Source organism: Pleuronectes platessa, chromosome 22 (assembly GCF_947347685.1).
Source record: "Pleuronectes platessa chromosome 22, fPlePla1.1, whole genome shotgun sequence".
In the NCBI taxonomy this organism is placed as follows: domain Eukaryota; kingdom Metazoa; phylum Chordata; class Actinopteri; order Pleuronectiformes; family Pleuronectidae; genus Pleuronectes; species Pleuronectes platessa.
Genome location: NC_070647.1, coordinates 9,479,547 through 9,494,228, shown reverse-complemented (window position 1 = coordinate 9,494,228; position 14,682 = coordinate 9,479,547). Strand labels below are relative to the sequence as shown.

The following is a 14,682-nucleotide window of genomic DNA, read 5'->3' as shown; positions in this document are numbered from 1 at the left end:
TCCTCTGTCGCCTTCTCCTCAGTCTCCTTGTCCTCAGTCTCCTTGTCCTCAGTCTCCTTGTCCTCAGTCTCCTTGTCCTCAGTCTCCTTGTCCTCAGTCTCCTTGTCCTCAGTCTCCTTCTCCTCCGTTTCCTTCTCCTTTGTCTCTGTCTCCTCCGTCTCCTTCTTGCTCGTGTTGGTTGCCTTCTCCCCAGTTTCCAACTTTTCCTCCTCTTCCGCGGCCGGCGCCTCTTCCAGAGGAGCGAAATCCTCTTCCACAGGGGGGATTCCTGGTCCTGCAGGACTCTGTGGTTTGTCATCTTCCATTGGCGCCACATTGTCTGCCATCATTTCTTCATCTTCGTCGATCTCGTCCTCTAAAGGAGGGATCATCTGATCTTCCCTGCCACCAGGAAAGATCTTATCTGGGTAGGCGAGCTTCAGCTGCTCCTCAAAGTAGTCCTCCAAGTACACGCCTGCGCTGCCCACTTCTGAGGTCACCTGGACAGTCAGTGCACAGAAATGACAATGTAAGAGAAGTTTGTACTTGAGCCCATTAATGATTGTTAAGTTAAGTTGTTAGGTTGATTTATATCATTTGTAAAATGTGATTTTTACCTTGTAATATTTGGCACAGTTGAAAAATATGAGCCTGACATCGGCGACAAATCCCTCAAGACACATGTAATATTCACCGTCCTGCGACTTAGACTCAAGTCTCCTCTTCACTATCGACAAATCCATCGGCGTCTTGATCAGCTCTTTGTACCGCTTGGTCTCCTGCACAGGGAAAATAATTCAAAGTTCGAGATAGGGACGGTGATCCAGGAAAAGCTAGCAAGGGATGGCTAAATATGGAAAATATGCAACCGATACATCCCACTCCTCCCATCAGATTTCAAATAAAATGTCCAGCAGACACATGACCAGTTTAGTTCTAGTTTCCAACCAGTGGTGTTTTGTTTTTAATTCCACTGATAGAACACTGGATACAGATCCTTACCGATGGAGAAGCAGGCTGCTGGAAGTCAGTGCTGAAGTCGTTGCAGAACAGACGCAGGAGCAACCTCTCACAGCTCTGAATAAATAAAAGGAGGAGAGATTAGGTTCAACTCATGCAAATGGTTCAGGAGAAGACATTTGATCTTGATGGAAGATAAGGGCCTCTCACAAAAGGATTATTATATAAACAGCAGATGAGGAAACTGAGTGAGCGTACCCTTCTATTGACCGGTGAGAATTCCTCAGAGACGACCTCGTCCTTTCTGTCGGAGTCGTACACCATCTCAGGTGAGACCAGGTCTCGGCAGAATGAACAGAACCACTCGCCACTGAGGAGAGGAGAGATGTGAGGACACCGAGAGCTGTCAGGACACGTGTGAGGATTAACAAAGTACCGACTGCTCACAGGGCCGTCAGAACATAGCCTGCGACCTGGAGAAGAGCTCATCAGCATCTTCATCGTTAGTCTTCACGTAGAATCCTCTAATTAGTTCTACTCTAATTACAATAACAGATAAGAAATACAGGAATTATTGTGTGAAGAGGAGGTGTAATGCTTAAGACAGAACATAGCTGAAAACATTATATATTTCCTTTTTTGCTCAAGTATTTGCTTTAGTGTATCTACTGTGCTTTCCAGATCTTCTTCAAATGTAAAAAGGAATACTTGAGCTGTCAAGTGTAAATAAGTAGGTACAAGGGATAGTAAGACTGACCTGAAATCACTTACCAACACCTTTATAATCTCAATACTTACTGATCATTTATAATACTGAAAGTTAGCTATTTTCACTTTGCACTTTCACACTGCTGAGAATATTCTATATATTGTTAGACGAATGGCATTTACAACAATTAGAAGTTAACTGAAAGTAGATTGAAGTTCTTGCTGGAAATAGTTCCTCAATCTCCTTGTTTTGTTTTGGAGTCAGACGAGGTTGTGCACATTATCAAGCTGTGGAAGTCAGGTCTCGGTGGAATGAAAGTGAGCATCATCAAACTTCACATCTTATTTCGTCTGTTATTTTACTTTGTCAAAGCCCACAAAGCTCAATTTGAGCCACTGAGCAGCAGCAGATGTTGAAGTCAGCCAGTGACCACTAACGACTGTGAGAGCTGTGACAAGGCAGCGGTGTTTGCTGCAGCACAGATTAAAAACCCACAGCACAATATGTTCTGGACACAAACACACTGGAACTATTTATGAGAAATTCCTAGAAAAGCTACATGTTGGACGTTTCACCGATGGATCACAACACCCTCTATGAAACGGATTGGTATAATATACCCCGGAAAATAAATGAGGTTTCTTTTTTCCCTCTCTTCTTTTCCTTTATTGGGTCTGTTGATTGCCTATTTAAAAATTTGAAGACTAATTAAGAAATAATTGAAAAAAGATAACTGTTGTTTACAGTTGTTGTGTGGCTCGGGAGAGGGAGGTCTTGGACATCCTACCTCCGGGACCTGAGCCTGGATAAGCGGATGGATGGATAACTGTGATAAATGTTTTTCTAAGACTAAATGTGCAGCTAGTAAAGCTTCAAAAATCACACTCTCCATCGGGTACCATATTATTTATTAACTTCTGCCTATTAATTCCTGTGGTGGCACCCAACATACGGTGTAAATGTTTGACAGCCCCGTGTCACCGCGAGACAGTCTTGTCTCTCACCTGGGGGACTCGTTCAGCGAAGGGATGTGGCAGGTCAGGTGGAAAACTTTGGGACACTTGTCGCAACACAGCAGCTCTCCTCCGTTCTGACACACGGCACACCAGTCCTCGTTGGGATCTTCCTCCGGCTCCGCTCTCTTCACAGACTCTGGCTGAGCAACGGGCTGAGGACACTGCTCTTTCCCAGTGTTGGACTCTGATCCGGGGACCAGGTTTGGGACAGACACCTTCTGCTGCAGCCGGGGCATTGACTGAGCCCCGGTGCTGCTGTCGGGCAGGCTGGACCCAACGCTGGACTGCACCTGTAGCCAATGAAAAAGCAGGATATATACATCAAGTTACAATGTAAAAAAAAAGAAGAGATAATTAGAAAGCAAGGACCTGATATTTTGATTAACAAAGAAGGAGACAGAAAAGTCCTTTAACTTTAGATTTTTTAAGACAAAATGTAAAGAAAATCTGATCTGGACATGTTGTAAAAATCTGTATAAATAAGTTTATAAGCACATCGACACCAGCGTCAAATTTCACAAGACACCTGAAAGCAGCTTTACAACCCACTACATACTAAAACTGTGCCACTTTAGGGAACTTTTAACAACATATTACACAACTAAATATAATTTTAAAAAAAAATCTTACAAAATGAACTTCATCCTCGTCCTCTGGTTCATCTTTGATGATGATAATGGGCCCTGGGGACGTCCTTCTTCGTCGCTTGGCTGAGGGGGCAGACGTCGGCTCAGAACTCTGCTTCCAGGAAGACGTCCTTCATCGCACAGATTGTCAGAGACAGGAGAAGAAGATAAGCACCAATATAGATTGAACAAACACACATCGACCTTGGTTTCTTCAGCTGGTTTAAAAGATCAGATTGTCTTCTGAACGTCAAGATACACGTGAATGCAGTAGAGGTAAAAAAAAAAAAAAAAAAAGTCACAAGGACATATTGCATTTGTATTTTTTATATTCTAGGCTTAGATAATGATTGTAAACAGTGACGTAAACAAAGGCTATCAAACATGACACAATCTACAATAATTTCATACAAACCTCAGAATAAAAAAATCTGACAAAGGTCAACAGTTTCACAATGAGATAAGTCTAAACTAAGAATATGCATTAGATAAAAGCAACATTTGTTAATTCAAGTATTGTCCTGAAAACTAAACTTTGACAATTTAAAAGCCCTGTTTTATCAGGATCTTTTCTTACCCTGTGCCTCGGTCTGAAGACGAAGGTTTGGCCATCGGGGAGTTCTGCCTTGCTTGAACTAGAGAGAAGAGGATGATAAAAAAACAACTTTAAAAATCTGGAAATTGCGATGTAAAGCATTCATTTTTGTTATCATATTCATAGAGTTTTTCTCCGGCTGCGACTCGACTGAAGCTTAGACACTGACCTGCCATGTGGTTAAGTGTGCTTGTTTTATCTGTTGATGCTGAGGCGAGACTTGGAACGTAGCTGTGTTTGGGGATGGAGATGGAGATGGAGGGGACCGTTGCGCTGGCTTCACTCCTCTTCAGGAAGGAGGGCTCAGGCATGCCCCTCTGAGGGAACAAAACAAATATAGGGTGTTATTAACAAGACAAAGTTAAAAAAAACTGCTAAAGTCAGACTAAAAATCTCTTTGGTCCCTCGAGTACAGACCTGATGTAGGGACATCTGTGTCGCTGCTCCGGCAGACAGAGGCTGTTGGTAGCGAGAAGTACCCTGCAACACATCCCCGGGTTTAGGAGGGAAGCTGGAGCTATTGATCAGATCTCTCAGAGACTAGATGTGGAAAAAAATGAAGTTGAAAGCTTAGTTCAGATTTGATAAGTTAGTGTCAGTTATTCTTATTATTTTGTAGGGATTTAAAAATACTATCAATTAAAGGTTAAGACACACTATTGAATAAAACATTGGTACAAGAAATTCTTTAAGAGTCTTTCTGTTATTTCAATCTTTGATAAGTTTGATATAAATAAACAAGTTTGTCCAACTTCCAACACACACCCATACATCCAGTTTCAAACCTGCAGTCACTTACCTGAGCAGGTGTGAATCCCGAGTTGTGAAGCATGGAGGAGGTGGGACTTCTCGTGTTTGGCTGGGAACTCCCATACCTGCGTCCCGGTTGTGCCAAACCTAGGGGTCCCTGGGAGGGGGAGGATCCTCCGTGGACGGGCCTGGTCGGCGGCGGAGGGCCAGGGGGTCCCGGGAGCCGGACGTTCTGGTACCAGGACCAGTGGTTGGGAGGGGGCTGTCTGTGGGACTGTTGGGAAAGCTTGTCAACCTTGGACAAAGGGGTGGTTGAACAGTTTCAGTGCTGGAAGAGGCTGTACTTTAATTATGATCTTAAAAGATAAAGAGCACTAAGAACATTTCACAGTACTCGAGAGGCAAGCAAAGAGTGCAAATAAATATTCACCCCTATCCCCTTACTTTTTACGCATTACTAGTTAACTTATCAGGGAATCAAAACCACTACCTGCATCTGGAGCTGGGCCAGCGTGCTCTGACGCTGCTGAGCAGAGAGCGACAGAGCTCCAGCAGCCGCGGCCGCCTCTGCTCTGGGAGGTGCTTGGTGGTTGGGGATGGGCGGTCGTCCCGGGCCCCTTTCTACCGTCAGAGCACCTGGACAACATAAGCAAATAATAACTATGAATAATAAGCACAGAACTGTGGATTTATTTTGAAAGAACATATTTTCCTTCTCTCTGATGTAGATATTTTAACATTATAAATCATCCAGGATTCTGGGTCTAACCTTTAATCACATTGAGCTTCAATTCTGGAGACCTGTCATGTCGTCAATCTTTATTTTAAGTCTATGTATTTCTGCAGTCCGCCAGCATCACTGCTGATTGCACATATAGCGAGAGTTTCTGATAATGTGATTCTTACCAAGGTCCACGTTAGTGGCCCAGAAACCAGAGCGACACTGGAAGCGAACTGAACTCTGAGGGACGATGGAGGGATTACAGCTTGCTCTCATCAGGTAATGGATCTGGTAAAGGATCTAGGAGACAACAGAGAGGGACATTCAACAAGTGTCACTGAAATTATAACACAATTGTCGCATTTTGTCAAGTAATTATTGTAAAAACTCACCAGTCTCTTGCAGTACAGCAGAGCTGTTCCACTGTGGCTGGCTGTGGCCCATTGTGTAAAGCTTATTACATGATCGAGGTGCCGACTCAGCGAGTTGACGTCGTCTTGTTGCTTTTTCAAACCCAGCTCGTGTTCTTTAGTCAGACCCTGAGATCATGAAATATATAAAAACAAACATATCTCACAATTGACTTTGATATGCAGATAAAAAAATAAATTAAAAAAAACTGTACCTCAAGCTGGTTAACCAGAATCTTCCCCTTCCTGTTGATCTCCATGATCAGGTTACAGATGGACTTCTTTATTTCATTTGTTACAGACTTACGGTTTTCTTCAACTTGTTGAAGTCTGAGAGAATCAAACAGAAAATGAAAATTGGCTGTAATATCATCTGCTACATTGACCCAAAGTCTTTTGAATATCGTTAAATTTGCTGAAATGAAATTCTCATTATGTATATGCAGCATTTCAGTGTTCTTGGGCAAGTGATTTGCTAAAATTAAGTTTTAAACACATTCTATTACACCTGCAGTGCATATAGCCCAGAGGCCTGTACTACGAAGCAGGATTTGCGGTAATCTGGGTAAATTCAGGTTTAGTCCAAATTACGATCAAAGCTGTAGAAACAAACTTTACCCGTTGCTGATACAGCTGGACACTTCTTCAATGGCTCTTCGTTTCTCTTGTAACTGCTGCGTCATGTTCTCCAGGTACTGCTTGTGGTTTCTGTAAGCATCCTCCAAAAACTGGTAGCTGGACACAAGGGAGATCAAAGTGTGTGATGAACAGAAGAAAAAAAAGCTCCTTCTCCTGAATTAATCATTGGGTATTTTTTGGGAAAAGACAATGGGGCTTTAAAAGAAATACTGACACCTCAATGTATTTGATCTGTTTCTGACAGTAAATAGGTTTTAACGCACAGCACATTATGAATGACAAGGGAAAATGACTTGCTTAAAATTCGAAGCTGGCTTGCTAAATTATCTAGCCTGGATGCCAGACGAATTTAGCCCCGCCCACAACATTTGAGGTCGGAAGTTCGGTCTGGAGTCGCTCCGTTGGGGAGAAATTATGCCCGGTTCGAAATCGACCGGACCAATCAGATTGTCAGGGCAGGCTTTATACGATGATGGACAGATGATCAACGGTAACGTAATCAACTACATCATCAAAGAGCGCTTGGGTTGACTTTGTTTTCCACAAACATGCCTGCCGCTGGAGAGCTGAGATGTGTAGATGCTGCCATTGAGTCTGTTTTAGGAGACATCGACAGCGCATTAATTTTGAAAGAGGAACATAGAAACGCGATCAAGGCATTTGTAGATCGAAAAGATGTTTTTGCCGTCCTTCCTACGGGATTCGGAAAAAGTTTAATCTATCAGCTGGCCCCGATGGTCGCGAAGAAGATGGGATACGGGAATGTCGCGTTCCAACCGTGTTATTAAGTTCTTACAGGACCGACAAATGCGATACGATTAGTTTGATGTGTTGTGGAGCTGTAATCCTAAACGGGGAACTTGTTCGTACGTGCATTCACCTTTACTGTAACTGACTGCTACACCTGCCACTTTATGCATACTGTTTTATTCTGTTATTTTGTGTTGGGCTTATTTTGTTTTACACGTAGCGACTCCCCTCGCATAAATACCTGCAGTTTAAGGAGCGGACCATGTTAATAGACGCACCAGATCCCTCGCTTGCGGACCAGTGCAAAAAGACACCTGCCGTACAGCACCGGCACAAGGATAGGAGCAGGAACTACAACCGGACGCCGGCTGCGCGGCATTTCTCAAAAACTAGAGTTTAACACCCCTCGCCAGCGGAACGAGGTAAGGAAGCTGGTCCCATTTACTTTGCTGCAGGTAGCGCGGAACGGGAGTCGCTGTCACGTTAACGCATCAGATTTGTTTCGCGGTGATTTGTTTGTTTATTGTATTTTAACGTTTGTGTTTGGTTTTATGGATTAAAATATCGTATACTTAATGTCATTCCAGTTTTACGGTGTATTTACGGCTAAGATGAAGTGAACAATAAAGAGCCGTGTGCCATCAGTAGAGAAACTCTGCGTCATGTTCGGGGGGGGGGCTGTTACATTAACTGTTTTTCTCAAAAATGCTGATCGTGTTGGTAAGCTCTCCGGTTATCCTAAATTATTTTTACAACCCCGGCAAAAATCGTTTTTACTGATCTTCTTCTACTTCTTCCAGCGTGCATGCAGTTAAGTTCTGTTGACAACAACTATGCGTCGCTTTACATACGTCACATACTACGTTGCTCTGATTGGTTGTAGGTCTATCCAATTGAGCGAAGAGGAATTTTATTTCCTGGTTCGGTTGTAACACGCCCCATAATCACAGCCCAATGGAGCGGTATCAGACTCACATAGTATCGACTAGAATTGTGAGTATGACAACGTCAGGCTATAAATTATCTACAATGCTGTAACAAGCTGCTTCTCCACAGGAGGCTAAAAAAGAACCTGGAGAACTTCCCCACAATTGGGTCCGGAGGTTGCCTTTCTCACTCGGACCACGCAAAGCAAAAACACTGTTTTGTGTTAAGGGGAAAACAACGGCACATACTTGTGATCCTTGTGCTTAAGCAGCTGACAGTCTCGACAGGTGAGTCGGTCACACGTCTCACAGAACAGCTTCAGGGGCTCCTGCTTGTGGACGTCACAAAACACGGGTTTCTGTGTGGAAAGGCCAACTGCTTCTGGGAAACAAACAAACAGTATATTTACTTTATCAACTAAAAGAAGCAGCTTAACATTTCCTTTGTATGCTTATTGTCAACATTATGCATATAGCCCGCAGTCCGAAACACCTTAGGGGGTTTGCAGAATATTCAAAAGAAATCTATATTTGACAGAATTCATATTATCACTTAACTACAGAATTATGAATATGCCATAACTTAGGTATAGAAAAAAATGCAGATTATTAGGTTATATACTTTTGTTCCAGAGAATTGCTGTGCACAGACGCACACTACCTGGAGACATCTCCTCCTTCTGTCGTATGGTGTGATCCCTGGTGAACTTGACCCGCTGGTGCGCCTCAATGCACGTCAGGCACAGAAACTCCACACACTCCACACAGTAACCTGTTGCTTCTGTGTTGTCATCGCAGCTCATACACACCTATTAAACCCAGGTAGAAAGAACACAACCAATTTGTTAAAAACCACCAATGTAGTTTTGGAGAGAGTGGTGTCATAAAGCTGAATTGTTGCTCATGTGAGAGGAAAGGCGCAGGATGTGCAGGTGACCTGGCTGCTTTTCTCCATGGTGCTGCTCGGCATCTCAGCAGAGTCCTTGACAAAGAAATTATCCAGCACGTCCATCTCCCAGCATTCCTGTCTGCATACCGGACAGCGGAGGGCCCCCACTGAAGCAAGAGACCAGATCCATCATTCAAAATGTCACATCCTATTCACTGACATAGTAGCATGTTTTATAATAAATGCACGGCATTGGCTATTAGTTAAAGGATATTCCGACAATGATACCCGCATGAGAAATGCGTCCAATACTGCCTAAAATGCAAGGTCGGACACTGGCAAGGACTGCTTCTGGAGCCTTAACGTTGTTGGACCACACACTTTTAGGACGGCTCTGGCTCTTGAAGTTAATTTCCACATTCACTTTCTCCATTTCTATTTCAGAAACTAAAAAGAGTTTTAAGCCTGGAACCAGCTCGGAGATGAGTCATGGCCATGAAACATTAGATCTGGAGCCAAAATATACTAGCCTCCGGAAAAAAGCAAAAGTAGAAGACTGTGTGCTGACTCATTGTAAGAGTTAAGAGTAACTGTTATCAGCATAACGGAACATCCAGAGTGATAAGCACCTATGATATTAACTTGTTGCTTTCAGACATAACGGATATCCCAGCATGCGTCACTCCTATCCTTGCTTCGTAGCAATCTACCACAGTGTCATGAACCACAACTGGCTCGTGACACTGACAGGACCTGGTGGCATCGAGACGTGTGTACTCACGTGGTTTGTTGTTGTCGACCTGACCCTGAGAGTCCCGCCTGGGATCGGCGCTCCTGAAGGGGGGCGGCAGACACCTCTTGCAGAAGGAGTGGAGGCACGGCAGCAGCTTGGGCTCCCTGTTGTGGAAGCTCAACTTGCAGCTGGGACAAGTGTCCATGAGCCCGATGGTGCCCGGCTGCTTGAGCCTCTCCTCCTGGGCTGGCAGACTCTCCGCCTCGTTCTCCACGATGATGACAATGTCGTCGTTGTCGACCCTTTCGTCCATCGCTTCTCCCGATCAGCGATCTTCACAGGCAACCGATCGATACAGCGGTGCGATTAAAAACAAAAGCAGAGCCTCAGATTTTTACTGAAGCCAGCCCGACAGGGGATACCAACACCGACCCGGCGCATTACAACCTTAGATACGCAGCCATTTTAACACCGCAAACTGTGGTTTACTGGACGGTACGTTCACCGCTTGGGTTTGAGAGTGACTTCCGTTCTGGAAGCTAAACTAGCGAGCTAGCTTGATTTGAGTGCACATATGCTAAGGGTCAATAAATAGTGGTTTCCCCGCGTTTGTTGCGCTTCCCATTAGAAACGGGCAACAATTAATATCGCACGGTCACTTGTGAATTAAAATGAGGCTACATACAAAGTGTTTAAAGCCTCATGGGTCCAGGGGGAAAGCGACCATCTGTGCGCTGGCGTCTCAAAACACAAACGATGTACATTACCCACAAGCCCCTGCGGTGTCTTAAAGGGACAGTCACACTGTGCTGGTGTCGCGTCGCGGCCTGTTGCCCCGTTGCCATGTGTCCCAAAGCATGTGTAAACCTTTAAAACAAATAAAAATAAACCTTGGTCGTAAATGTCGTTCTGAATACAAACACCAGCGGTGGGTTCAATTTGTGAACCCACCGCTGACTGTGGCTCCCTCAACAACACTTTCACAATAAACTGGATCAAGCGATATATAAAAAAAACCTGCTTCTTAAAGTAATTCTGCTAAGAAACTATAGTATTTAAAATAATGTTATATCTGGAACAGAGCCTATAGCACACACAAGAACCAGTCATTACCTTATGATCAATTGTTTAATAATGGTATTATAGATGTGAGTCAGCTGTTAAATAACGAAGGTCTTCCATGAAAATACTCTGAAAGTACAATTTACCAATCACTCCCCAAAAAAAGGTCTAACCTGTTTGAAGCTACACCCTAAAGGTTTTATGTAAGTTTAAAAATATTTATTTTCTCCACTCCTTGACAGTGTCACCTGCTTACCGTGTGTGGCCCCTGGGTATTTTACACAAATAAAGGTTAAGTGTGCAAAATTTTGTGATAGTGGTGAGGCTGCGTTTTTCACCTCTCCATCGCCTTCCAAACATGAAGGAGAACCTGTGGTAGCCTTCAGTTGTCATAAAAAAATCAAAAGGTGTTTGTTTGTCCAGTCTGGGCTACTGTAAACCACATGGCGGCTACCATAGAGGTGACCTGCTCCTGATGTAAATATAAAGTATTTCAATATAAAAGGCTCATTCTAGGGTAAAAAACAAAACAATTGTACAATTCAAATGAAATACACGAGTGAAAACTTCACTAGGATTATTTCTGCCAATAGATCCCTTTCACCTAAATCTCACACACGGGACCTTTAAATACCACAGCTGTGCAGTTGTTTATTTCACACACCTGGTTACTATGAGCCTCTTGACCATGAATAATGACCCTAAATATTGGGCTATAGGGGACACTGTCCTGGAGTGGGCGAACCCTTAGGTTTAATAAAATCACAACCTTATATTGACTTGCCCTGAGCATCATCTATCAATATTAACTCAACTCAAATCATTTGTAACCATTACCTAAATTGTAGCCTCAATCGACATTTAGTCGAGGGGCTGTCACAGTCCAGCACTGCCGCCCTGGGAGGAGTCTTTCTAATGTTATCTCAGGAGCCACAACAGTGTCAAAGTGCAGCAGAACAGGGATAATCTTATCTCTGTGACTGACGTACTCAACCCTGAGCTCTAGACCAGGACGCGTGCGGCTGTGACAGCTCCAAGAGTCACACTTTGATGAGAATGAACCTCACAGCTGAGAGCCACTCCGTTCCTCTAAGTGATGGGAACAGCATACCCTTGATGGGACTGGGGACATATGGAGACCCTCGCACGGTAAGACACCATGTACATTTACCCAGATTACCAATGGGACATGCAGACTATATTTCACTGAGTTTTACAATTTCCTGACAGACACCTAAAGGAACTGCATGTGAATCCGTTAAAGTGGCCATTGACACCGGGTACCGGCACATCGATGGGGCTTTGGTCTATTTCAACGAGCATGAGGTGGGACAAGCGATAAGGGACAAAATTGCAGATGGAACCGTGAAGAGAGAAGACATCTTCTACTGTGGGAAGGTTTGTTTGTCTTTGAAGTTACAGCTTACTGGCTACACGGCGGCGAACGCTAAACTTACTGTAACATGTTAGAGCTTTTGTTTTGTCTCATGCAGTTGTGGAACACATTCCATCCTCCTGAATTAGTGCGACCTGCACTTGAGCAAACGTTGAAGACGTTACAGCTGGACTATGTTGACCTCTATATAGTGGAAATGCCGACTGCCTTCAAGGTAAAAACAAGTTCCTCTGTACCTGTTGACGAAAAACATGGCTTGTCTTTTGTAAACATTGCATTACTGCCAAAGATATTTCTCCTCAGTCATTTTTACAAAATTACTTTTATTTTCTGAAGCCAGGGGAAACATTCTACCCCAAAGATGACAGTGGGAAATATATCTATCACGAGACTGACCTCTGTGCAACATGGGAGGTGAGACTTACCCTCTACTTGCTATTCAAGAATAAAACGAGCCCCTGACCTTCACATATTGCTGAACCGTGTGTGATCAATGTGCAAAACTGAGTTTGAAAACTGTTACTGTCAAACTGTTACTGTCAAACCCACAATTCAGAAATTTGCATATTCATGAGGTCTTTCTAGTCACATTCTCTCTCTCACTCACTCGTTCTCTTTCTCTCAACCCACTAATATATAAACATTGATTATTTGTTATTTGACTATAAAGATCAGCTTTAATCAGTTTACTTGATTTTCGACAGACAATGCTAAACGCAAAAAATTGACGTTTTGTCATAAACATGGGCTCGGGTCAAGAACCATACCTCTGACAGCCGCCTGTGTTATGTGCCTATCAAATACACAGTTGGTCCAAAGTTGAACTTGTTGCTTTCTGGCTGTGCCCTGTTTTTACCTCTGTCAGGCTTTGGAGGCTTGCAAAGACGCCGGGCTTGTGAAATCTCTTGGAGTATCCAACTATAACAAGCGACAGCTGGAGCTGATAATGAACAAACCTGGACTGAAGCACAAGCCAGTCTCAAACCAGGTACAGACACGGTAACGAAGGCGAATGATACAAAGATACTCGCGTAACAGGTGGAAGAGACTGGCTGACAGTAAAAGGCACCAAGCAAATAAAAAAAAAGTGTCGCAATTCAGGGTCAGGCTGTGTTTGACGACACATTGCGTTACAGCAGAACGACTAAGCTGGCCCATCTCCCAGAGTGAGGCCAGCGAAATGTCCAATGGTCACTCTTTTAAAATTAGGTCTCAGGCAAATCACAGAGATCCTTGTTAGATCAGACCATCTCATTTCAGTTGTGCCTTCAGTGTCTACGCAGCCAACAAATTTGTACTTCATGGCGTGCATAGACCCCAATTTCTCTATAGGAACTAACAATCAATATGTGTTTTTCTAAACATAGGTTGAATGCCATCCTTATTTCACTCAGCCAAAGTTGCTTGAATACTGCCGGGAGAAGGATATTGTCATTGTGGGATACAGCCCATTGGGGACATCCAGAGATTCATCCTGGTATGGGAATGCTCACACAGTAATATCCCTGCATTTAAAGGTGGCACCCATCTGTAGATAAGCAAAATTTGCTGTGTCATAGTAAAATACCAGTCTTTCCAACAGGGTGAACCTGAAATGCCCGCCCCTCTTAGAAGATGAGCTGCTGGTATCGATTGCCAAAAAGTACAATAAGACCACAGCCCAGGTGGCCCTGAGATTCAACGCGCAGAGAGGAGTGGTGGTCATCCCGAAGAGCTTCAACGCCGCTCGCATCAAGGAGAACTTTCAGGTTAGCTTGAGTGGCCCCGCCAAAACATGCACCTCGAAATATCAGGGAAGAAAATACGAATCGAGGTGTGATCGATGTCTTTTGAATCTCTGCAGATATTTGACTTCTCTCTGACGGAGGCCGAGATGAAGGCAATTGAGGGGTTGAACAAGGATATCCGTTTCGTGGAGCTCCTCATGTGAGTGCGATGCACACTGCGTGACTGACGCCCTGCTCCTCTAACAAACACATAATTAATGTCTCTCTCTATTTACTCAACAGGTGGGCAGATCATCCAGAGTATCCGTTCCATGATGAATACTAGACACCACCGATTTCAAGCTGGTTCAGTTTATCGGGGGGATTTTCTCTCTCGTCTCATGTTGTATCTCTTGTTGTAACTGTACTATTACAAATGCATTTGGTAAATCTCCATTCTGTGTTCATTTGCCGGTTCTGCCTCAGTGTGTAGAGTAACACCTGTTACCCGCCACCCATATTTGTTACTGTGTAAAACCTGCTCATTAAAAATATTTTTAAGCAAAGTGTTCGTTAATACTATGACCTCGAGATTCTCAAATTTGGGTTCCAAATCCAGAAGCTGCGAGTAGCACCGAGGGGCCGTTATACTGATGTGCACATTGCTACAGATGCATGAAGATGACATCATTCTGAACCTTTATGGTTTTTGGGTTCGTCCCGACAGGAGCAAGCCGTCCTGTTGTGTGAAAGGATCATGCGCCTGTAGGGTGTGGACATGGATTCTACTTTCTAAAACAGTAATGCTTTGCAAT

General features: G+C 43.8%; 2 protein-coding genes across 8 annotated transcripts in view; one reads left to right on the top strand and one right to left on the bottom strand.

Annotated features, from left to right (window-relative positions):
• trim24 (tripartite motif containing 24) overlaps positions 1 to 13,247 on the bottom strand; it is a 14,592-nt gene extending 1,345 nt beyond the window's left edge. Inside the window, exons 1-20 of one of the 7 annotated variants that reach the window (XM_053414748.1) lie at positions 12,223 to 13,247; positions 9,752 to 10,570; positions 9,019 to 9,137; positions 8,743 to 8,890; positions 8,331 to 8,463; positions 6,385 to 6,501; positions 5,982 to 6,096; positions 5,749 to 5,895; positions 5,542 to 5,656; positions 5,126 to 5,271; positions 4,685 to 4,930; positions 4,303 to 4,425; positions 4,055 to 4,202; positions 3,868 to 3,925; positions 3,295 to 3,421; positions 2,653 to 2,954; positions 1,198 to 1,309; positions 982 to 1,056; positions 597 to 758; positions 1 to 479 (exon numbers count right to left, since the gene is read on the bottom strand). The exon at positions 1 to 479 is cut by the window's left edge and continues 1,345 nt beyond it. In XM_053414748.1, coding sequence (XP_053270723.1) covers positions 1 to 479; positions 597 to 758; positions 982 to 1,056; positions 1,198 to 1,309; positions 2,653 to 2,954; positions 3,295 to 3,421; positions 3,868 to 3,925; positions 4,055 to 4,202; positions 4,303 to 4,425; positions 4,685 to 4,930; positions 5,126 to 5,271; positions 5,542 to 5,656; positions 5,749 to 5,895; positions 5,982 to 6,096; positions 6,385 to 6,501; positions 8,331 to 8,463; positions 8,743 to 8,890; positions 9,019 to 9,137; positions 9,752 to 10,016 — 3,137 coding nt within the window. In that variant the 5' untranslated portion in view covers positions 10,017 to 10,570; positions 12,223 to 13,247. Of the gene's footprint in view, positions 480 to 596; positions 759 to 981; positions 1,057 to 1,197; positions 1,310 to 2,652; positions 2,955 to 3,294; positions 3,422 to 3,867; positions 3,926 to 4,054; positions 4,203 to 4,302; positions 4,426 to 4,684; positions 4,931 to 5,125; positions 5,272 to 5,541; positions 5,657 to 5,748; positions 5,896 to 5,981; positions 6,097 to 6,384; positions 6,502 to 8,330; positions 8,464 to 8,742; positions 8,891 to 9,018; positions 9,138 to 9,751 lie in introns of all 7 variants that reach the window. The other 6 variants (XM_053414750.1, XM_053414749.1, XM_053414751.1 and 3 more) reach the window with 6 other exon arrangements.
• LOC128428544 (aldo-keto reductase family 1 member D1) lies at positions 11,641 to 14,433 on the top strand. The gene is made up of 9 exons (XM_053414755.1): positions 11,641 to 11,914; positions 11,996 to 12,163; positions 12,259 to 12,375; positions 12,498 to 12,575; positions 13,027 to 13,149; positions 13,529 to 13,638; positions 13,744 to 13,909; positions 14,005 to 14,087; positions 14,171 to 14,433. Exons 1-9 carry the CDS (start codon positions 11,816 to 11,818, stop codon positions 14,211 to 14,213), a joined length of 987 nt encoding a protein of 328 aa, XP_053270730.1. The 5' UTR covers positions 11,641 to 11,815; the 3' UTR covers positions 14,214 to 14,433.
• Positions 14,434 to 14,682: the final 249 nt, after the last annotated feature.